Source organism: Gossypium arboreum, chromosome 11, assembly GCF_025698485.1.
Source record: "Gossypium arboreum isolate Shixiya-1 chromosome 11, ASM2569848v2, whole genome shotgun sequence".
In the NCBI taxonomy this organism is placed as follows: Eukaryota; Viridiplantae; Streptophyta; class Magnoliopsida; order Malvales; family Malvaceae; genus Gossypium; species Gossypium arboreum.
In genome coordinates, this window is record NC_069080.1 from 25,309,083 (window position 1) to 25,334,725 (window position 25,643).

General features: G+C 29.7%; 2 protein-coding genes across 4 annotated transcripts; one reads left to right on the forward strand and one right to left on the reverse strand.

Annotated features, from left to right (window-relative positions):
- Positions 1–1,007: 1,007 nt before the first annotated feature.
- LOC108470498 (calcium-dependent protein kinase 28-like) lies at positions 1,008–5,976 on the reverse strand. Of its 3 annotated transcripts, none has more exons than XM_017771834.2 (12): positions 5,304–5,976; positions 4,570–4,700; positions 4,315–4,356; positions 4,070–4,181; positions 3,898–3,976; positions 3,169–3,338; positions 2,647–2,773; positions 2,424–2,539; positions 2,208–2,315; positions 2,061–2,123; positions 1,764–1,937; positions 1,008–1,552 (listed from the first exon to the last, which is right to left on the reverse strand). In XM_017771834.2, the coding sequence occupies exons 1-12, from the start codon at positions 5,679–5,681 to the stop codon at positions 1,388–1,390; spliced, it is 1,665 nt and encodes a 554-aa protein (XP_017627323.1). In that variant the 5' UTR covers positions 5,682–5,976; the 3' UTR covers positions 1,008–1,387. The 3 variants fall into 3 exon arrangements, with proteins under 3 accessions (XP_017627323.1, XP_052877752.1, XP_052877753.1); XM_053021792.1 differs by having other exon boundaries at positions 2,424–2,548; XM_053021793.1 differs by lacking the exon at positions 1,008–1,552 and having other exon boundaries at positions 1,772–1,980; positions 2,424–2,548; positions 5,304–5,975.
- A 15,899-nt stretch (positions 5,977–21,875) lies between these two features.
- LOC108474291 (naringenin,2-oxoglutarate 3-dioxygenase-like) lies at positions 21,876–24,839 on the forward strand. Its single transcript, XM_017776263.2, has 3 exons — positions 21,876–22,435; positions 22,589–23,017; positions 24,403–24,839. The coding sequence occupies exons 1-3, from the start codon at positions 22,076–22,078 to the stop codon at positions 24,703–24,705; spliced, it is 1,092 nt and encodes a 363-aa protein (XP_017631752.1). The 5' UTR covers positions 21,876–22,075; the 3' UTR covers positions 24,706–24,839.
- The last annotated feature ends 804 nt before the right edge of the window (positions 24,840–25,643 follow it).

The window sequence follows — 25,643 nt, forward strand, 5'->3', positions numbered from 1 at the left end:
CAACTGTTATTGTTGTTATCCCTTTCTCTCAATTTTTAACATATACCCCCCCCCTCAAAAAAAAAAAGGCAAAAGTTGATCCCCTAACAAGGGCCCCCACTTGCCATTGTGGGTGAATGACTCCCAACTTTTCAAAGTCCCAGTCTTCCCCACTGCAATTATTGCAATAAAATGACAGGCCACTAGCCTAGCAGCCACCAACATGCGACAAGTTTGACTAGACTTTACCAGATAGCGGTCATAACCAACGAACCCTTTGCTTTGCTTTACTTCTATTGGATGAGAACAACCAAGTTGATTGAAACTGCAGTTTTTAATTACTAGTTGTTTTAGTCACCGTTAAAATCTATTATCTCTTAAATGACAATATGACCGTAACAATTAAAATGAGTTTTAAATAGCAACGTAAATGTTTAAGACAAAAATGTCTATAAAAATGGATCAATCAAAATGGAAACAAAAATTAAAAGAAAAAGAAGACCAATGATTCTTTTTTTCCAATTTAAGGATTAATCTGATCCATTAGTTTGATCCATTAGTTTTGATTATTTTAGGAAACTAAATTAAAGTTTCCTTTAATTAATTTAAAAATTCAATTTATTAAATTTATTTAATTAAAGAATAAATTAATTTATTTGACTGAATATTCACGTAGCCATTTAAAACTTATTTTAACTACCATATCGAATTGTCGTTTGGAAGATAACAAATTTTAACGACTTTCATAACGAAACGATAACATAAATAACTAAAACATAACATTTTAAATATAAGTGATTAAAATATAACATGAAGCAGTTTTCCTTAATAGTTATTACCATTGCCTTTTTAAGCAGTTAAGCCTCACTTCCCAACCAGGTAGATAGCCCTGCATTGAATGGACTTCACACCTAATAAAGAAAGAGACTCTGCCCACGTGAATGCCAACCACAATAATATCATAGTTGGACATGCAATTAGTGGCTGGCGCGGTTCAAATATGATACCATTTGGAGGGGCAAAACGGATGAGCGAATTTCGATGCAGCATATATTCATTGATAAATGACTGTGAGTCGCATGTTACAAATTTGGAGGGAACAAACAACAACTACCCAACTAAAGAAATATACACAGTATGACCATATACCTAGTATGACCATATACCTGCAGCTATCTCGCTACCACTGCCAACATCAACTCTTATTATCCAACACCTTGCAGATTCCATCCAACAGAACTCGAGTTTAAAAACCTTCTCTAGCATGCTGATGAAGACAGGTATATGGAGTCATGCTTGGGATCTAGTACGGATACAAGCAAGCACAAAATCTGGGAAAATCCTCTATATTCTCCTGGCTCTCTTTTTGTCTCTCCACTGATCAACCCTCGTAAACTTCTATTATAACCTATAACTTCCGAGAATTCCGCTGATCAGATGAACAAGGTACATTCCGTGAACTAATGCTTGCAGTTCGTAGAAGTCGGCGGAATTCCGAAAGGCTTATTTTTCCATCTTTATCAATGTCAGCCTCCTCAAGCAAAGGGTCAATGGAACCTCTTAAGCCCGTGTGCTGCAAACACGATTGCACAATGTGAATAAGAGAACATAATTTATTACACTAGTAACATTCTTCATTAAAAAGGTCGACATTGCAAGCAATTACATTGGCCTCTCGGGACACAACACAAGGGCACTCCACAAACACATACGTCTAATTTTGCAGGGATAAACACTTTTTTCTTTGTTTTTAGAAGAAAAATATCACCAAAAACAACACTTACCATTCTAAGTTCCTCTGGAGTTATAAACCCATCTCTATCTACATCAAATTTCTCAAAAGCAGCTTGCGAAAGCATCTGCCATTTATCAGAATCATGTTCTTCCATTTGATTCACATGTAGAGCTGCTGCAACAAACTCCTTGAAATCAACAAGCCCATCTGTGTTGCTATCAATCTGAGATCAGAGGAAATAAACACCTCCACAACAATCAAAACCACTGGAAAGAAAAACTAATTACAAAAGAAAGAGGAAAACAAAAAGTTACTTCTGGATTAAAAACATGAAACCTGTACTCACCGCTTGAAGAATCTCAAGGACACGTGGTTCCTTCATTTTCCAAGGAAGATCTTTAGCGAGGGCCTGCACAGCAACCATTTTTATCAGGACGAATACAAAGAAGCTCGGTGCAACCTAAAAGATGCTACATGTGATAGAAATGTTTACCTGTCTCATCTCTTCAAGACTAATAGAACCATTCTTATCCACATCAATTGCATCAAACTGATCCCGAAGATCAGCTATCTCTTCTTCATTAAGTGTGCTAGCTAATGCCTACACAGTAATAATAATTATATTTAACATGATGAAAAATGGAGGGAATAACAGTCGTTTATGACCATGAACAATCCACTAATATTTCGGGAAGACAAACTAGATTACCCTCAGAGCAAATTGCTTCAATCGACTATACTTCACAAATTGTCGCAGGTTGTTAAGGACAGAAATATCAACAGGAATATCAGACGCATTTCCTCCTTCTCTAACCCACGGGTGTGCTGGAGAAGCTAAAAACAATCAGATATTCTAGAAATAATAGCAAACTTTCCATCCTTTTCCTTAGCGTTAAAAGTAATAATTTATGAAGAGAGAAACAAACACATACATAGGGCCTGAGCAGCTGTCAGTCTGGCATGGGGATCCTTCACCAATAACTTCTTCACAAAATCTTTAGCACCATTGCTAATTGTTGGCCATGGCTTACGACGAAAATCAGGCTTCTTCTTCAAAACCTGAGTTCATTGACATTTTGCACATGAATTTTCCAGAAAATATTAACATTAAATAAATAAATAAAGCCAGAAGAAAAAAAATCATTGACCCATATTATCAGTGGATTTCATAAGAAAAATCATAATTATTCAGAGCAAACAAAAGACAGCTAAAGTAACTTGGACGATAAACAAAATTTCCATATTTTTTCCTCGTAGACACATGCATAACAAGTGCATAAAGGATAATGAAGTGCATCAATCAGTCCATTGAAATGCCTCTAGTGCAGAAACAAACATAGTGCAAAAGTAATTTTCTATCTACATGTGATAATAATAAATGAGTAAATGAATGAAACCCATAAAATTCAATGAAAAAGATAAATCAAGATCCATGATTTGGAAAAGTACTACACCTCCTTAAATATGCCATCCTCGGTCTTATCCCAAAAGGGCCGCTTCCCACAAAGCAAAATGTAGGTAATTACACCAATACTCCAGACATCTGATTCGGGCCCTGACCTTCTCTTTAACACCTCAGGAGCAACATAGTAGGCACTGCCTACAATATCATGAAACCTCTTCCCTGCATTTAGTCAGTCATGGTTAAGGATTGCATGGGTTGGATATTTGTAGCATGAGTATAAACTAGGAAGCACGGACATGGCACAGAGTACAACACAATATGGACACAGTGATACCGCAAATTTAGAAAGAAACAAGGACATGATGCTACAAGATATGAAAATCATTTACATTATATTTTAATACTAAAAGTTTTGCAAATAAATATAATCAGTATATAACATTTTATATTACATAAATAAATTATTGGAATAGTTAAATTACATTGCAAATATCTTGGTAAATAGGCTGCATAGCGTTAAATATTGGATGTTAAATATGTTAAGACCAAATATTGGATACATGTTCCATCCTGTCCGTGTCAAAAACAGGCACAAATCAATATGCAGGGGACATGGTGTGTCCGTGATTGATAGATTCTAATATTAAAAAGTTGAAATGAATGTAACAGCTAGAGTAGGAAAAATTAAATAACACAGTAGATGGATCCTGGTTTTTTTTAATACATAGTTATTTCATGAGCAATAGCAAGATCTCTACACGAAGCAAATGCTACTTACCGGGTCTGATAAAGTCTGACAAGCCAAAATCTGTAGCCTTAAGCAGTGAGTCCTCTCTGGTCGACTTAAATAGGAAATTCTACAGTAAAGAAACATTGAGAGAACAATAAGCAAGTGGTAAGACTTTCTAAAGAAATTTTACATGTAAGCCATGTTAATGTAGTTCAGCAACCTCAGGTTTCATGTCACGATGCACCAAGCCATGCAAATGACACTCAGCAGCAACCTTGAGCATCTGCCGTACAACAACTGCTGCGTCTTTTTCACTATAACGACTATCTTTTCTGAAAGAAAATGATAAGAACATATTACTACGGGTTGTGACACTATTGAAACCATCAAGAGAAGTACTAATTATTATATTTGGACCATAAATACAGTAAAAAAAATGTCCCAAGATTAATTAAGCATCCTTACTTAGCCAATATCCGGTCCAGCAACTCTCCACCCTCACATAACCTAGCATCAAACACCACCGACAACGTGATATAATCAAGACATAGAAGGATTGATACAAAAGCACATAACCAAGGTCAAAGATGTGTCACCAGCTACGGAAAAAAAAATACTTTTTTTCAAAAGTGAACATCAGAAGACAAGAAAATTACATGATTAGAGAAAATGAGAACCCAAAGAACAGCCATAGAAGAAGACGATATTCATAAAACTTACTCCATAACAATGTATACATAAGAATCATCCTCAAATGCATTATAAAACTGAACCACATTCTCATGCCCTTTCAAGGCTTCCAATATTTTAACCTCTCGCTTGACATCCTCAACAGCCATTGGAAGAACCATCTGCACCCCACCACATAAGAAAAAGCAAAAGACATATTAGGACTACCAAATTTTGAGTAGTTAATTGAGTGAAAAATACATCATCTTCCATTCAATATCTCTACGATGCTTCTATTGAATTCACGGTCAGTTCAAACAGCAAGATATATTAGATTTCAGATGCAACTACTGTATTTTTAGCTCAACTATCATGACAGTTAAATCAATTGCTGTAAACTTGCTATAACAAAATGGATATTACAAGATTGTCATACCAAGATCGTAAAACAGTAATAAGATTATCAAGCCGAAGAAGAATGGATTCAAAATCCTCATAGCTCGACGAGGTTATTGCAGTTAACCCACCTAATTTTACCACACACAAGTCGATGGTGTTTCTAATTGAGACCAATCAGAAGGGGAAAAGAACAAGCTCTCCTCACTGGGTTACAAATCAGAGAAAGGAAACACTCCCATAACCTTAACCCGAAGTAAGAAAAAAAAATCCCACCTTGAATATAATAGACTACGGATATAGCCAAAAGGAAAAAGTGAATCAAAATAATCCCAAGAACCCAGAAGCAGAAACAAGCAAAGGATGAGAAAAACATTAAAAAAGAATACCTTATTTTTATCAATTTTCTTAACAGCAACACGATCCCCATTTGCCTTGTCGATGGCAACATAGGTGTAACCAAATTGTCCATGTCCCAACAATTTCCCAATGGTGTATCGCTGATCAAAATTTTTATGATACCCAAAATCAGTACGCTTGCCGCAGGGTATGATCCCTGTTTGTCTGGTAGAACTTGGCTTCCCTTTGACCTTTAAAGGCTGAGAACTCCTCACCTGCTGCCGCTGACCCTGTTGATTATTTGGCTTTCGAGACTCTTTCTTCTCATTGGCCGTTACAGTGGTGGCAGAGGGTTGATGTTTGCGGTGGTGGGCGGCGGCGTTGCTGCTTGAGCCAATAACTTTGGTAGTGGAGAGACAGGCTCCCATGATGTTGTTAACAAAGAAGAAGAAGAAGATATGCTAAAGGAATGAGTTGTAGAGATAGAATCCCATAGGAAAAGAAGAAAGAAGAAAATAAATAAATAGTAAAGGGGTAAATGATTAAAAGCCCCCAAAACAAAGATAATGGCAATGAGAGAGGAAACAAGGTAGGAAGAAGGGAAGAAGGAGATGGTGGTGTAGCTGCTGCCTGCCAATGCCATGCCCGTAGTCAAAAGCGCTTATTTTATTATTTTATGTTATGACCAAATAGCAACCTACATTGGTCTAATTCGGCTTTCAGTCTCTCAAGTCCTTATATATTAGAAAATGAGTCCTTTTACTTTTAATCTCAAGAACTTAATAATGGAAATTGTAATTCTAAAGTTGTATCTACTTTAAAAACACCGCATAATTTGATTTAATGAAATATTAATCCTTAAATTCAAATAATAAAAAATAATAATAATAAAGATTTATAGTTAACTCCAAAATAAGAAAAATGCTGTGAGATTTTCTTCTTCTGTGTGTTTGATTGCCTCACCTAACTAAGCTGTTTTTAGTAGCTCAATTATATGATTCTATATGTTGCCTTTTCTGTATGAGGTTTGGATGTATTTTATATCTTCTTTTCTGGTGTTTTAGTTATAAACACTTAAAAACAAAATAATTTCTTACACTAAATATTTATACAACTCGTATTCCAAAATTAATTTATTATAAGTGGTTATACAAATTTCTTAAATTTATTCGAATCAAGGGTAGGTTGACTAAATTGGTAAATTTATAGTCATTTCCTAAAATTTTAATATAATCACCCAATACTTTATAATCCAATTCTCACTTTCCCCATAAATGATGGTTTAGCTCCTCCAAATATTCTAAGTTTTTAAATTCATATCATGGTAAATTTACTTTTGCCCTTCTAGCCCAAATTTTAATTATGCCTTTGCTCCTATTTTTAGTATTGAATTATCTATCTATCTATGTCCTTATGTTGTTTAATAACACTAAATCTTATTTTTGAATTTTTTGTTGTTATTATTATTTTATATTTTTAAATTAAAAATTAAATATAATTAATAAACTAATTTTCTTAGTTGACGGTTTACGGTTTTGGTTGTATGTATAAATAAGAATATATAAAAATTATTTTATAATTTTATGATTGATATCATAAATAAATTTAAATCATTTTTAATTTTTATTTATATTTTGTAATTTAATATTTTATTTGATAAAATAATATCTTAAATTATTATATCTATATGAGAGATATATATATATATATATATAATTTCTAAACATAGATTAATCTTATAGTATATTTAAAAATTAAAATTATGCTAATAAGATATAAAGTATAGATAAAATAATTTTATTCAAATTAATGAATAATTAAATTTTACTTATTAAGTGACAAATATGTGTTTAATTATATAATTTCAAACAATTTTTACACACTAATTCTAAGTGTTTTATTTTATTTAATAATAATTTTTTTTTGCCAGAGTACTAAAATTCTTAACACATTTATTTTAAAATAGTTTTAATTTTTAACAATAACTGAATACTTTTTTTTATATACTGTATGGCAGAAAAAAAACATATTTGCATAGTTCAATCATTTTTAACAATAGTTGAATACTTTATTTTAAATATGGTATCAAAGTCACTTGTTTCTCGCCTAGACTAGACACCCTATCATACGTGTATGTGTGTGAAAATTACGAATTATGAACATATATCGATGTTTAAAAATAACATATAATAAACAATAAAATGCATAGTTTGAAACTAATTAATCATAACAACACATGAAATATGTTTGATATTAAAATAAAATTATGAGTAAAAACGAAATTTAAACATATAAATGCATTGATAATAAACACAATACTAAATGCACTACAATTATTTATTATGATTTTGTCATAACTGTAAGTTAGTGTCGAGTTGATTTGTGACTTATACAGTTGATAAAGATAATAAATTATGTATATTAAAATAAAATATATAAAATATATCGAAATGAAACTTTGATTGATTGAAAAATCTAAAGTTTTATCATTTCACCATATATATATATTATTATTGATTTTTGTTAAAATTTCAATTAGTGCAAAATTAAATATAAGTTTATGTTCAATTTTTAGACCTTACATTCTTAATTATTTTATTTAAATATTTCATATAAAAATAATGAACGAGAAAATTACTATTATATTAATATTAATATTTATTAAAAGAGTAATTTTCTAAATAAATTAGAATTGAATTCACAAGAAAATAAAGTGTTATAAATGGTTTGCAAGTTAGGAAGGTGTGGGTGTCTCCACGTTTAATAGATTTCATCATTCATGTACCTCCATCTCTTATATAATACCAAAAAGTCACATAACAATATATTTTATTTTTCAACCCATTGAGTGAAGGGCACTAAATTATTATAAGTTTATGTTTTGATTATTAGAATTTAAAGTTATAAAATAATCATTGAACTATTCACAACTTTTCTTTTAAGTTAGTAAATTATTAGAAATTTTTTGTTTTAAATCACTGGGTTATTAAGGGTTTTTTTTAAAGTTCAACTAGCGAACTCCAAGCAATGATTTAGTAATGAAACAGTGGATCAATATCTATTGACGAGGAGAAGAACATACCTTAGATCCAAGTCGATTTGGCGATCAGTGTCAATGATCAAAGTAGAAAGCTATTTGGATTTTGATTCACAAATTCATGATGTTCAAATCTGTTTCATGAAAAAAAATTGCAGGGGAATGAGCGCTTTCGATTGGTGTAGGCAATGTAAACAAAGAATGCCATACATAAGCGATTTTAACAGCCCAATGATAAACGAAAACTTTCAAATAGTTTAGTCACCATTTTGTAACTTTTTGAAGTTGGACGATTGAGACGTATATTTACTAATATTTTAATAACCTTGGGTTTTACCGTTAATAATTCTTAGGGTAAACTACACTAGTATTTATTGGTAAGTTCCGTTTTTTATCATCTAATTATGAAAAGTTACGAAACGATCATCTAACTATTTCATTTTATCATTTTTGGACATTGACCAATGCCATTAAATGACTAAAAGAAGGATGATGCAACAACTTTTAAAATTGGCATGATAGCAACTTTAACCTCAACATTATACATTATGTCAATTAGTTTTGATTCTAAAGAAATTAACCCTTAACATTAACACATCATGTAGTTTGATCATTTTTGTAATTTTGTTTTTCTTTATGACCCTTTCACCTAAAAAGCTTAAAAAGAAATAGTCAACTAAATATGATTGAAAATATACCAAAAATGAAAGCACGCAAAAGTTCAATACAATAACTTTCATCTTTTCACATTGTTTTAAATTTAGCCCTCAATGTCGCAATGAAAAGTAAAATTGCAAACAAAACCAAATTACACAATGTATAAATGTTGAAGGTTAAAGTTACTATTATTCCAATTTTAAAAGTAGCTAAGTTAATGTTAAAGAGGAAAGTTGCTAAGTTACTATAAAGTTTTCATTATCAAGTGGTTTCCCAAGGGTGACAAGTTCGTCTGCTTTGGTCTTTATGGCTTGCATATAGTCAGTGATAGATTGTGATCCTTTGGAGATGTTTTTCAAGTTGTCTTTGATTTGTTTGATATGTCCATAAGAAGGAAAAGCATAAGTGTTGGCAAGGGCTTGCCAAGCATCACGAGACGTTTTTGATTGAGTAATGCGTGGCACAAGGTTAGGTGAAATCGTGCCCACCAGTGCTCCAAACAAAAGTTTGTCTTGTCTCAGCCATGTTTGACATGCAAGATTGGGGGAAATTGCGTTGCTGACGGTGATGGTGGCAGGTCGAGAGATGCGAATCGTTAATAAACTTGTGCAAGTCATAACCTATGAGGATGGATTCGATATTAAATTTGCAAGAGAGATAATTGGTGGAGGTAAGTTTGATGGAGTTATGGATGGTGGCCAAGGTTAGAGGATTGTTTGGCTTGCGAGTGTTTGGGAAGATAGCCTGAGTATTTCCAATTACAATTAGATAAGAGTTGATCGGATATTCAAGAAAAAGTGGTTAAGAGAAGAATTTTTTTTTTAAACAAGCAAGTGTAAGGACCAGAAACCTAAACTCGTATGAGATACGTACACTAATACCATAAAAAGTATATTTTTCCCTTTCCCTTTTCAATTGATGGCCATGGTTTTTATTAGAGAATCTGCTTTGTTACATCAAATATAACTAAACTTAGGGAACAGTAAAATAAAATAGTATAAAAATAGAGCATCAATTATGAAATCTAGTATGTATTCTTATAAAATGTTCCGTTGATAATTTAACGGCAGGTGACTAAACAGAAAAAGTTGAATAATTAGATAATTATTTTATAATTTTTATAGTTGAATTATTAAAAAATTTATTGATAATTGGGTGATTAAATAAAAATTGATAATTTAATGAGGGCATTTACTTATTTAATTATTCAGATATTGTGTACGAGTATTTGTGTCAGGATTGAAGTCATTTCATTAAACGTGTTGAAATAACGGTATATATAGAGATAGATGGAGCCCCCACTTTCAAAAGCTGTGAAAGAAACACACACACAAGTCTTGGACTTTTCAACCATTTCATAATTTATCAAAAACGTGTCCAAATATCATCACTTCTCCAGTGTGAAACAAATCTTTGATTTTCCAGTTCTAACTCTAAATTAATGCTAATATACTATTTATTATTAGAAATGGCAGATGATTGGAGTTTTACTGTTTTTTTACTTAATTATATCTGTAAATTTATCGACTCGATTTATTATTTGGATTTTTACTATTATTCATCCAATACCAAAATTCCATTTCAATAATTTTAGATACCAAATTTATAAAATTGGGTATTTAAATCTAAATTCCTATTCAAATAATGGTTAAATTAGTAAAATATGTCGAAAAAATTATGTATTAGTAAAATAAGTTGATTTTTTTAATTTAGGAAATAAATTATTTTTTGAGAGAAATTATAAAACATGTTTAACTCGAAATATTTTTCAATTATTACAAAAAACGCGTATTTTTTTTTTACATATCCAGCTAATTTAACCTCAAATAATTAATACACATAATATTTATTCACATTTACTCTAATTACTCAAAACTACAATATCCAAATATATATAAAGAAACAAATTTGGGAATCGATAATGGTGCTTGGAAAGAGAATGGCAAAGGTTGGTTTGATTTTTGGGGGCGGTCAAGGATTCAGAAATAGTGAGAGTGAGGACCTGGTATTTTGAATTATATTACCACGAATTAGAATGTATAAGTGATGCAATCGTACAGCCAGAAATGGACTGGAAAACGAAAGAAGATCTTAAAAAGTTGGTCAAACAATGCGCATGGACGTCTTATTTAAGCCTTGAATGCATATTCTACGTATTCCTATTCCTATATTTTATCTTTACCAACTTCGGGGGAAGTTTCAGATACTAATTTTCCCATTAATAATTGACGCTGATTTATAGATGGTAGCCTGACGAATAACAAATGAACACGTATTAATTTTACTTCAAATCTTCTTCCACTTCATCCTTAACTTTTTTTTTAAAAATATGCAAATATTCCTCTCTTGTTCAAATTTTCAGCGAGGATGGACAAATTATTAACCAAGACCCATTTTTGTCGTCTCCATGCATATATTCTCTTTCATTTTGTATTTTTCAATTTCACATGTGAATGAGATATAAATCTCACGTCGCTAAATAATGGAGGTAAATAATGTGTATATATATATATATATTATGTGTACACTTCGTTTAAATGAAGCTTTTCTAAGTCAACCATTTTGATTAAAGAATAACAAATTAAGTTGGTTGCGGAAAGTAACTTTGTCTAGAGACACCTTACTTTTAATGACACTTATTTATTCACTTGCATTACCTGTAGACCTTATCATGGTTCATAATGATCTATTTAAACCAATTTATGAATATAAGACTCTTCTTAATCATATTAAAGGCATATATTCGAAATTTAACATGACTCATCAAACTATAGCTTAAGGGGATAATTAGCATTAAGAGATTCACTCAAATAGCCCATAAGTATAGCTTAAGAACCCATCGAGCAAGTATACTAATTGTTACTTTGTTTAATCAACTGTTCAACTTTTTTCCCTTTACCAATTTCTACGACTTTTTACACAATCACCATATGAACCATCATCAACCATCACTCTCATTTTTTATATCAACAATTAGTACAATTAGTGAAGATTGAGTATGGCTCAAGCCAACCCAGATATCCTTGCAAGCTGAGAACAAGAAGAGATTAGAGTCAGAACCCTCATCCCCATAACACTCAAATTCAGCAAAACCTCTCAATTCAGCTGCTTGCAAATCAACCATATGATCCTTATGGCCAGCAGCAACTAATATCTAAATTACTGGCCAACCAAATGTTACACTTTATGTCATAATCAGTAGCCATTCCCACCTCCGTCGGGGATTCATCCTTACCTTACTCTAGAGGTGCAAACTATCCAAAATCATGAGGAATATCGTCCTTAGATGATTCATCCTCAATAACAGGCTACTCTTTTAGAGAATCAAATGGAAGCTTTGAGAAAAAAAATGCGATCCCTCCATAAAGCCAAATAACACAAAATAGAAGGGAGTAGTTCAACAACAATCTAACCCCAAAAGTGGTGATTGTGTACTTTCAAACCACTAAAAAGAAATATATATCTTAAATGTAACAATAAAGATAATTTTCTTAATGAGATGATAAAAATATCAAATTAATTTAAAATTTTACATACATAATAAATATAATTATATTGATAAATTCAACTGTCAAATTGTTAAATTATTACTTGTGTAAAAATTTATTCGAGAGGTAAAACTAAGTAATTTTATAGTATTGTAAGTGAATCCATTCTTATATAACATGTAATATGTATCTTAGATAAATTTTTAAATTCACTGTTTAATCCTTAACTGATAATATTTACTAGATTACAATATTAACTAATTCGGTATGACGGAGAGTGATCACTTTTCGTGAAATTTAATTAGTTGAAAAGTGATTTCAATATTTGGTATATCAAAATTTATCTTCTTTAAAATCTAATTTTTTCATAAATATGATAACATGATTTCTATGATAAAAGTTGAGAAAATTACATTTCTATAAAAATATTAAGATAAAATTAATGGTTTAAAGAATTAGTGTAAAAAACGTAAAAAGAAAAATGGTTGCCTCCTTCCTTCTCTCATTTCTAACATCTTCTATACCCCAATTTTTCAACATCAACGTAGTTAGCTTGAATTGATGTATGTGAATGTTATAACATCGTAAACACATCTCTTTCTTTCTTATTTTTTTCTTGCCTCAATATAGTTAAGCTTCCCACTGTCCTGTTTTTAATTTATATAAGAAGGTAAGGTAGACACGTTTCCAATGGATATATATATATATATATATATAAAATTTAGAATAGATACTCATTTAATTATTAAATTTTAGTTAATTAAGGTAAAATTAATTGTAAATTAAATTTTATTAATTATAAAATTAAATCTATGATCATTTTTTAAGTCAGGTATAAATGTAAGTTAATATGTAGATTAATTACTTTAAATATTAAAAATTCCTAACATGTTAGAATAAATATGAAATATGTGCTGACTTAGAAAATATCTGTTTTGCTGTAGCAAATGCGGCCATTTTTACATGAAAAGAGAAATATGATCCAAAGTGGTTTTCAATTTCTATGGTGTATCCAATAATGAGTGGTAAAGGGGACCATCACAATTTATGCTCCCACCATTTAAACACTTGGTCGGTAGCAAGTAAAATCTCCCATACACCATCAACTGTAACTGAAAGAGAGATATATGTATCTCCTCTTCCCTCACACAATTCACAATCTCAAAAGCTTTGAGGTTAAAAAAGGAGTGAAACTTCCAAAAGAAAATGACACATGTATCTGGATAATGGACAACTTGAAGTTGTTCTTCTTTGACCACCGTAGCTTCAGAGCATGGGTGTTGAGCGTCTAGGCTAAGGCTTTTCACACCCAAACCCATTGAAAATGTGGGAGAGAATCTTGCTCATATTATTAGTTTAATCGACTTAAGAGACTATACTAATGTCGATCAGGAACACTATAGTAATGATATTCGTAACAGGCCATCTTTGTCTGGTCAAAAGAACAGAACCGCTGTTGTTTTGGTCAGGTTCATTCTCCAATGTCAGTTTCAGTTCCCTACAAAATGTAAATATTAAAACTTAGCATGTGATACTTCCTTTTGATTTTTCTTCACTCAAGAATCAAGTGACTAAATATATGACTTTTCTATTCTACTTCACTTTTTTTCTTTTACTTGGTTTGATTTTTATATATATTAATAATTGTATAAAGTGATTCAAATATCAAAATTAAATAAGGTTAAGTTTGAATGAGCGGTGCATTTAGCTGCGATTAGTGTAAAAATAGCGGTGGCGATAAGATTAGATATTGTAGAGATATTGTAGCATGAGACAAAAAATAAGCTAAACACACCGCACCATACCTAATCATCCATCTAAACCTAACCTAAATCGAATTAATTTTCTTATCAAAATCGTTTTTTTTTTTAGTATGATGGAGTTTTTCGATTTTGTTTTTTAAGATTTATCCATAAAATTTAAAAATTACTTTGTAATTCACAAATCACTAAACAAATTATACAAAAGAAAAAGGCAACAAATTGAGAAAAGAAATGTACGGTCGATTTTATTAAAATGTTATATTTTTATTAGGCATGTATTAGCTTTCGTATTTATTTATAATATTTCATATTTAAATTTCAATCCATTGATTGGACAAGTTTGCATCGATAATAAAAGTTTTTATGAATTTGATTAAAAGTTTAAAGGTGTTCATATGTCGAGTTTGATTGCGTCTAAGTATAATATTAATATATTTTATATTTTTTCAAGTCCGATTTGAAATATAAGTCTAAATTTTTTGTCCAAATCGGCCCATATTTACAAAAGATTAACTCAAGCTCATTTTAGACATGCTCATATTTTTTAAAAAATTTATATTATTAATTTAATATTAATAATTTATATTTTTTTATTTTCTCGAAATTTTTATATAGTCATCTTAATATTATTTTAATATTTACATTATAGTAGTATTATATATTAGTATAGATTTATTTTTTAATGTGTTTTAAATTACATAATATATAAAAATAACATAATGTAAAATACTATAAATTTAAAACGGGCAAAGCTAAACTTATGCCTTAAATGTTCAAGCTATTTTTAAATAAGTGTAGTTTTGCAAAATCCCATAATTGTTTATGAAGAAGAGTGCAAATGCATTAATTAATCAAGATTTTAGCAGTTGTTATATACTTATAACATCATTCGGATGTTATAGAGATAGTTGTTATAAACCTATTTTTTCACCTTATAAAAATAAAATTATATTTAATTTGATTTGTTTCTTTTTTTTTGAGAAAAATAACACTCCTATTAGTTAGGAATGAATAGAAATAGAGGTTCCTTCGTATAAGGAATCATCAGTATTCTCTTCTAGTAACAATATAACATACTGTGGTGGATCTAGGAAAAGAACTATTTTGTTTAGTTTTCCTATTGCTGCTTTTGCCAAACAATCAGTTACTTTGTTACTTTCGCGCAAGACATGCCTAAATTTCACTTTTCAATCCTTATTACGTACCATTAATATTTTATTAATAAATTAAACACCTACATAAAAAATTACAAATTATTTAAATAAGTTTTTAATGGAAACTAAATTCTCTTAGTGGCAATTTAACGCTTATATCGGTGAAGAATTCGATCTATTTCTTCAGCAAGAGGAAACTCCCTCAATAGCTAGGCTACCCAAGAGCTTAATAGTTAAATCTTCGAAGTCAGACCAAGTAGCAGTCCTTCATCTCCAATTTGTTCATCCACTCCAATGACTTGGGCAACAATCTCTTCTTCAGTGGAAGTCTGAATAACAGCACATATGTGGTAGCATCCATTACTTGATGGATATTATCACCTGGGATTTGTGCTATAAGTAAAACACACTCCCAACATCCTCAACCAATTCTATGCTTTTGGTATTAACACTTGAAATGTTATTCGTAGGTAGTCTTATTCCAACAATTGAGAATTATGGAGAGTGTCTATTGCATGTCGTGTCTTGAACTTGTTACCAGAGAGCGGATGACTTCCATTGCACTCATATGCATCAATCAAATGGCTAATGAAACGGGTTGTATACCTCACCCTAAAATTTGCAATTATGCCAACATTTGCCTCAACATTTGAAGATATAAGTGCATTATCTTTTATCACTTCTTGGAGTTTAGTGCGAAAAATAGGAAGGTCTTGAATGGGAACACTCTCAGCCTCAATCATGAAAACGGTAATACTTGATTTCATGTCATTGTTTGAACCGTACAAGCCACCCACCAAAGACACTAGTTTTTTTTTTCTCTGCCGTTTTAATGCTCATCGATTCTGCAAAACCAAGAGCTTTGCCGATGATGATTGCATCTGTCAAGATGACATGATTTTTCTTTTCTCGAGTGAACCAAACCTTCACTGCTTTGTCAATCTGGTAAATATTGATTGGTTGGTTTTTGGATGATCAAAAATGTAAACTTTTTTTTTTCGTCAATTCATACCTCTGGATGTTCGCAATACCAAGATTATACTACTAGTTTTATGACTAGCAAGTCCAAATTTATATCTTAGTTGTTCATGGGTAATTGTAGGAAATAACTTGACGCTTAGACCTCATATGCCGTAGAATGGAAGATGAACGTGTAGGACGTAGTAGTGTAATTGAATGGGGATTTTACCCCAAGTGCAGCCTTACTAAATTAAATGAGTGCAAGGGTAACCATATTAACAAAACTAAACTAGATGGATAGTATGTGCATATGTTATGACCCGCGAATAAGGCACCAAAGAGATTATTTGAGTAAATTAAGCTTACTTAACTTATTAAGATTAGTCCAATTCATGAAATATCGTGAAAAATCTATTTATTTGAAGCTTGGTGACTCAATAACAACAAATTACAATTACTAAGTCCATTTGTAATCCTAAAGATAAGATTATTGATAATTTAAATTTATTAAGAATTTTTGAAAATAATAATTATTTATAAATGATTTTGTAAATGAGATTTTAGTTGTTTGAATAATGTTGTAATATTTGGTTCTTGAGTGTTCAGATTTAAATTTTTTAAAAGAATTTTTTATTTTATTTTAAAACAAATTAAGTTATTTATATAATATAATATATTTGTGACACCAATTCAATCAAACACTTTATTTATAATATAAATATATAAAATTATTATTTTGAAAAAAAAAACTCAATTAATGAGTTTAGAAATCATCTCTAAAACCTTGATTTCTTAGGCCTCCAAAGAATTATAATCTTGTTTAAATAGTCTTATGGAAGACTTTGAAGTAGATTTGTTTGAAGGCTAAACTCGTTCAAAAGGCTTAGCCTGCCTCGAACCCGACTAGGACAAAAAGTGTTCCATTCCGCTGACTTCAATCCGATTTAATTACTATTTATTTAATTAAAATTAATTTTATCATTAAATATGTAAATATATTAATATTAAATAAATAATAAATTTGGGACAATAAGTTGGACCGAGCCTAAAAATGAAAAAATAGAGGGCCAAATTATGGATTAATCTACTTTTAAGCCCAAAACCAATCGAATAAATAATCCTTCTATGCCAATTAAAACAATTTTTTTTCTTTTGGGATAATTTAAAAGATATATATTAACTTTGATTTAATGAGCAACGTATACATAAATTTTAATTTTGTGTAATTTTATACATAAAAATTTTAATTTAATGAAATTTTTATTAACATAATTAACAATATAACACCATTTTAAATTGAGATTATATTTGATCCATTGTTAGTGCATGAATCTCATATACTATCGATAAACTATAATTTGTCACTTAGTTAATTAATAAAATAAGATAAAATTAAAGGACTTATACATAAATATTAATAAATTTATTTAAACCTAATTAAAACTTAATTACAATTTTTTCTTCTTTACCATCCAATTGGTTATTGGGTTATCATGATAGAAAGCGGTAATTCCTTTTATATATATATATATATATATATATATATTTAAGCTACGAATTTACCCATTCAGCTTCCATTTCTTTAGAAAGAGAGTAAACTCGGTCGAATTTGAAAAATAATGCTGATTTTTAAAAAATATTTAAGGTTTTGAATCGATTTTTGAGGTATTTAGAAAAATAGTAGAGGGAAATAAACTGACGTGTCATTGAAAATATATTTTATAAGTACATTTTTTGCACATCAATTTATTTGATTAAATGGTTAAATGTTAATGGTTTTATATTTGATCTCGGGCTCGATTTCTCTCCTACTCATTTTTGTATTTTTGTTTCTTATTGTTTCAAGCTTTACTTTTATCCTTAATTACTACTTTCAACATATTAGCTCTTTTGGTTAGATGGTTAATTAATAGTGATTTTATTCTTGAGTCTTAGGTTTGATTTCTCTTCTAAATACATTTGTATTTTTTTGAAAAATAATAAATTAGTATTTTTATTTCATGTTGTGTCAAATTTTTTATTTTAATTAATAATATATTGTTTTCAAGTTTTTTAATTAATAACTCTTTTATTTATAAAAATAAATAATTATTGTCAAATATCATTATATTTATTAAATATAATTTTATATGTGTAATATTTATTTTCAATCCATATCATGAGTGTAGTAAATTTTAGCATTATATATTTTTTGTATGTGTATTCAAATAATTATTTGAAATATTTTACATATAAAATATTTCAAATATCATACTCACAATGTAGATGAAAAACAGTGATACTTGAAATATTTTACATATAAAAATAATAATAATATTTGATTTTATAATATTAGAAACCATCATACCCATAATATAGGTGGAGAAAATAAATATTTGACATATAAATATTATATATAAAAAAATATATCAAAACAATTACTTGATGTTTTTAAAAATAAATTATATTTAACATAATGATAAATATAAATTTTATCAAAAATTATTTTTATTTTATAATTGAAAATAATTATTTAATTTTATAAATAAAAGAGTTATTAATTAAAAGATGAATTAAAAATAAAAATTGAAAATAATATAATTATTAATTAAAAATATAAAAAAACTTGAAATAATATGAAAGAAAAATACAAATGTGCTTAGAAAAGGAATTAAACCCATGACTCAAAGATAAAATCGTTATTAATTAATTATCTAACCGAGAAAAGTTGATGTGTTATAAATAATAATTAAAAATATAAGTAAATTTTGAAACAAATGAAATAAAAATACAAATGTGAGTAGCAGAGAAATCAAAGTTGAGACTCAAAGATAAAACTACTAACATTTAATCATTTGACTAAATGAGCTTATGTGTCAAAAAATCAGAAAGCGCGCTCTGTATGATGCGTTTTCACTGCACATCAATGAATGCGTCACGTAGAATGCATTTTTACTTTTCTCTCTAAAATCGACCTATTTTCTAAATATCCTAAAAATTAGTCTAAAATCCTAAATATTTTTTAAAATCAGTATTTTTTTTTTCAAATTTGGGAATAAACGAACTATTTTTCTTTTTATAATGTTTAATGGAGAGAGATCACTATTTCGATGGAGATGGAATCCCTTTGAAGATGACTTGGATTTGAAAGAAGCCAATAACCTACGCACTGAATTCCTTAATTTTTATAGGGATTATTTTAATCTTATAAGGTAATTCATCTACTGTAGTTTCAATTCACTAATTTCCTTCAATGACAGTTGATAGGTTTAATTTTGTAATGTTTTTTAAAAGTATTTTTAGGGAGAAGTTAAAATTTTTAATTTTTTAATTTTTCAAAAAAATATTTTTGGGTCCATTTTTAGTTTGGAAGAAACATTTTTTCTCTTAAAAATAACTTATTTAAGAGTATTTTTGTCTAGACCTGTTCATGGATCGGGCTATTCGGCCCGGTCCGCTCAAAATGTGAGAGGGTTTGGACAAAAATATAAGTCCGAAAAATGGGCTCGGACAAAAAAATAAGACCCGTTTAAAAAATAAGCCGAGCCTCAGGTAAAGCATTTTTTGCTCGAGCCCGGCTCAACCCGGCCCGAATTCATTAAAGGACAAAAAAGAGTTTTTTTTTTGTTTTTTAATACTATTTTCTTATTGTTTTCTCCTTATTTTGCTACCACATTACTATTATGTTGCTACTATTTTGTTGTTATTATTTGAATATTGTATAAAACTTATTTTATTATTAATTTTGTTTTTATTTTAAAGGCATTGTTAATTTTGTTATTATTTTAGAGGCATTTGCTTGTTAAGTTACATCTATCTTAGTGTTATTTAAGTCTACATATTTTTAAAATTTATTTTAATTTGTTGGGAAATATTTATTTTGATGTTTTTAATATTTATGATGTATTATATATATTTTAAAATTATAAAAATAATATAGGTGAGTCGAGTGGGGCCCAAGTTTTAATATTTTTAACCGGGTTGAGCTTGAGTAAAATTTTAAGCCTATTTTTGAGCCGAGCCCGAACCAACAAATAAGCCTAATTTTTAAGTTGAACCCAACCCGTCCCGTGCACACCTCTACTTTTATCTCAAAAATATTTTTTATCTTAAAAACAATACTAAACATGCTGTTTGCGGTAGCTCCAATCTTTGGCTTTGATTTAGACTACTGCTTTGTTGCCGATTCCCCAGTTGTTGTAGTCCAAAGATTCTATTGTTAACCTAAAAATATTGTCGTCATAAACTTTCACAGATCGCCTTCAAATATATTGCTAGTTACTATACATAGTTGCAACATTGTTTCAAATATTAGTTATTAATTGTTATACTTAGATGGTCTTCTACTTAATTTGCTTATGTTTTCGAGAAATTAAAGTGAACGAGATTTTGGTCTTGGTTTAATTGTAATTAGGTTTAAATAAATTTATTAATATTTATTTATAAATTTTCTAATTTTTTATTTTGTTAATAATAAAGTGATAAATTATGATTTATTAATTGTGCATGGGATTCGTGTATCAACATCGTATCAAATATAATATATTTTGCATTTATATATTGCTTATTAAATATAAAAATAAATTGATATATTTATTTTTTAAATATGTAAATTTAAATAAAAAATAATTTCAATCATAAATTTAAATTATAATAAAAATTTTAAGTGCATAATTATACTAAATCAAAATATATTTATAAAATTTCAAATGAGAAATTTTCACATTAATTTTAGTTTTTTTTCCAGAAAATTTTAGGTTAGGAATTTATTATGACATTAATACCTGAAAATATTTGGTGAAGCAAATTAAGAGGATGTTAGCTAGTCACATGCAAGGTCTGCATTGAATCTCGTTAGGTGAAGACGTGAAAGAGAGACGCTACTGCCAAACAAAATTACGCAAACCAACCTTTAATTAGATTTCATGTTATGGCTACTAAGAGGATGTTAGACTTCATGTACGCTAAGCCCGTAGACTTTGAATCTTGGGCTCACGTCCAGTGTCTATAATCTAGATTAAAAAAATTATTAAAATGATGTTTCAATAATACAAAAAATATTTAAATAACATTAAATAATTGATAAATGAGATAAAATAAAAATTAATATTTTCGGTTGATTTATAATTTGTATTCTTTTATTTTTATATTTAACTTCAGCCTTGGTTGGATTTTAGAAATATTTTTGTTTTATTTTCAAAATAGTTTTCATTTTAGATAAATAAAATTTTACTAATATAATCAAATAAAATTAAAATAAACATAACTTATGGAATGATGAATTAAATAATTTTGTTATTTGAATTATAAAATAAAAATAAATTCAATTTAAAGTAAAAAAATTCAATATCTTAATTTTCCAAATATTTTTCTATTTTTCCTAAATTTTAAAAAAATATTTTCTATAAATAATTTTCTAAATTTTCAGCCAATCTTTTTATTTTTTCATTTTCAAAAGAACAAAAATAAAAATAATCTATATTTTGTAATCTCCAAAATGTTTTTCTGAAAATATATATCTAATTTACCGAAGAAAATGACAAGTCGGAATTAATATGAAAGTGAAATGAAGAAGAGAATATATAGAATGTGGTAATTGTAGAAGCCAAAACTACCAAAACTAGTAGCTGTCTGCTTGGGAGGTTTCTCACGAGCCTTGTGGGGGGTTAGTTAGCCGACACCCTCCAACTCCTTATGTATACACCATTTCCACGGTTCTCTGCTAACCTATATCTGTAAGCAAACATCCATTTAACGCATACCAAATAATTAAAACCAGCAGTAATGGCTCCTTCAACTCTCACAGAGCTTGCAGGGAAGGAAACCTTACAGGCAAGCTTTGTTCGTGATGAAGATGAGCGTCCTAAGGTTGCTTACAACCAATTCAGCGATGAAATCCCTGTGATCTCTCTTGCCGGCATCAATGATGTAGGTGAAAATAGGACGGAGATATGCCAGAAAATCGTGGAGGCTTGTGAAAATTGGGGTATCTTCCAGGTCGTGGATCATGGTGTCGACACTAAACTCATTTCTGAGATGACCGGTCTTGCCAGAGAGTTCTTCGCTTTGCCCGCCGAAGATAAGCTTCGGTTCAATATGTCTGGTGGCAAGAAAGGTGGGTTCATCGTCTCCAGTCACCTCCAGGTAAATATATTCATCACTCAACTCCCTATCTCTTCTCTCCTTTTTTGCTTTAACGACTTATTGCTTAAATTTTATAAGATACCACTTCTGGCTGATTTAGTCCTTTATATAGTCAATGGGAGCGTCGAGATTGATCATGTTTGTTAATTACAGGGAGAAACGGTGCAAGATTGGCGGGAGATTGTGACCTACTTCTCGTACCCAATTAAGAGCCGGGACTATTCAAGGTGGCCTGATATGCCAGAGAGGTGGATTGAGGTGACAAAGGAGTACAGTGATAAATTGATGGGCCTAGCTTGCAAGCTTCTTGAAGTGTTATCAGAAGCAATGGGATTGGAGAAAGAAGCATTGAGCAAGGCATGCGTGGAGATGGACCAGAAAGTGGTGGTTAACTTCTACCCTAAGTGCCCACAACCTGATCTCACTCTGGGACTCAAGCGCCACACTGACCCCGGGACTATCACGCTGTTGCTCCAAGATCAAGTTGGTGGGCTTCAAGCCACCAGGGACAATGGCAATACTTGGATCACTGTTCAACCTGTTGAAGGGGCATTTGTGGTCAACCTTGGAGATCATGGCCATGTAAGTCTAACTGCTTGCCTTATTTGCATTGTTGTCGGTACAAAAAGTTTTTATAATAAAAGTAATTTTAAATGGATAAAATGTTTATTTTTTTAAAGTTATAATTTGACAAATTAAACAAGCAAAGGGTTAAAGAAAAATTGCTTTTTAGATGAAAGGACTTTCTTTTCAGGACACTTGTATTATTTTAGATAGAAACAAATAACCACTCACATCCTATAATTTGAAAAATAACCATTGATAAATCTAGGAGCGTTGAAAGTTAGAAATTGAATTAATCGATGGAGTAGATTTAATTTAGTTAATCGGTTAGTAGTTAAATTTAGTTTGATTAGAGATTAGTTAATAATTTTTAAAATTTTAATTATTAATTAATTCGTTTGAAATTAGATAATTAATCGGACTTATGTAGTGTTTTAAGATTTAAATTTTGATTAATTCGATTAGCTTTCAAGACAAATGAACATTATCAATAAATTTTTTTATATGTTTTACACCTGTTTTAATCAAAAAGTAAAAATATATAAATTTTGATTAATTCAATTAATCGATCGAATTAATTGGAATATTTCAGTTCGGTTAAAGATTAAAGGACTGTGTAGTTCGATTAATTCGGTTCGATTATTAACTGAATCGACGACTATTTGAACATCCTTAGATAAAGCGGCTAACCCCGTTAAAATTTATTTTTTAAATGAATTTTAATTAAAAGGAAAAGCTTAGCCTTCATAAATGATTATTCTATTTAATTTTTTTTATCTTCACACTAAATATTCAATTAAAAATAATAAAAATCTAATTAATTAAAATAATTTAATTATTATTAAATTAAATTATAAATTGTATCATATTTAAATACAATCATATGATAAACATAATATATATGAGTTTTTTATTAAATATAAATTGAGAATTCACGTCATATACACAAAATAAGACTTTAGGCTAAAATGTTTTAGTTGTGGGTCTTAATTTCGCCATCAAATTAAAGCCTTAAGTTTAGTTTTAGAGAAAAACTATTATTAAAGATAATTATCTTTTTCTTTTTAATATATATATTTTTATCATATACATGTTATTTTTTATTTAATATTTTTCTTTTAAAACCCTTTTAATAATGGTACCTATTTAATTATACATAATAAAAAAAACCACTGAATTCATTTCAAAATGAATAAATAACCAAACACGTGTAAGTTTTGAGTATCACATTTTTCATGGATGCTACGTTGTTATTAGTCCGTCATTCCCATAAGAAATAACATCACTAAAACCGCAAAACATGATTTAGGATTTCAATATAAAACTTACAAAATTTGCTACATTCATTCTATTGGTGATAAAAAGAAATAGCAACAAAGTATAATTTGAATTGTGATGAGCAGTACCTGAGCAATGGGAGGTTCAAGAACGCTGATCACCAAGCAGTGGTGAACTCCGACTGCAGCAGATTGTCAATAGCCACATTCCAAAACCCAGCACCCGATGCAACAGTGTATCCACTGAAGATAAGAGAAGGAGAGAAACCTATACTTGAGGAGCCCATCACATTTTCTGAGATGTACAGGAGGAAGATGAGCAAGGATCTTGAGCTTGCCATGCTAAAGAAACTAGCCAAGGAACAGCAGATGGAGACGACCAAGAAGCCCGAACTGGAAACCAAGCCTCTTGAGCAAATCCTTGCATAAATAAACTTCATTTTACTTCTGTATTAGTATTAATTAAATGCATTTGGACTCTTCTTATGGCTACTGCCTACATTTTATGCTTGTTTTCTATGCTCAAACCTATGTACGTAATAAATGAAAAATAAATTTCCACATTCTCTAGCTAGCTATTGTTTAAATTGTGGTTGAGTTTATACTCCTTAGCTGTTGTTCCTCGCTCCATAATATTATCAGACCGTAAGAGACTCTTGACTATATCTTCCATGGGGTTTCTGAAAAACTAGACTTAACTGTATTCTACATCTATCAGTGCGTCCAAATTTTTAAATTTGAATGATTTCGAGTTAGTCTCTAAGCTTTTTGGAATTAAAAGAAAAATTACAAGATTATTTTAATGGCTGTTATTTCTTATGGAATTGACAGATTAGCTAAAAGTAAAGTAGCAGTCGTGAAAAAAAATGTGATTTTGAAAACTTACATTTGTTTGGCATTATTGTGAAAACATGTTGTAAATAATTAAAATGTAGATAAAATCACGAAATTTACTCAAAAACTACAAGATCATTCAGATTCCCTTAATATGCTAATAAAATGGAAGGAAAGGAACTACAGACGTTTTCAAAACAATAAGAATATTGAGCAACAACCAAGGTAACCACCCATGGAGAAACGGCGATGTATGGATTACACGGTTAGCAGTGTATGGATTGCCTCTTCATGTCTGGAACTACAACACATTTCGAAGAATCGCTGCTATTTTGGCATTGGGGGAAGAAACTTTGAAGCTCGATGGCTTCAGTCATGGTACAATGTCTATTATGTCGGATCATCTAAGTAGAATTGAAGCAACGATTACAGTGAAATGTGGAGTTGAAAACTTTCAAGTGAGAATCCCAGAGATTATAGAGTTGGGTAAGTGTTATTGCAATGCTAGTTTGAGTAAAAGTGAGTTGCGGAAA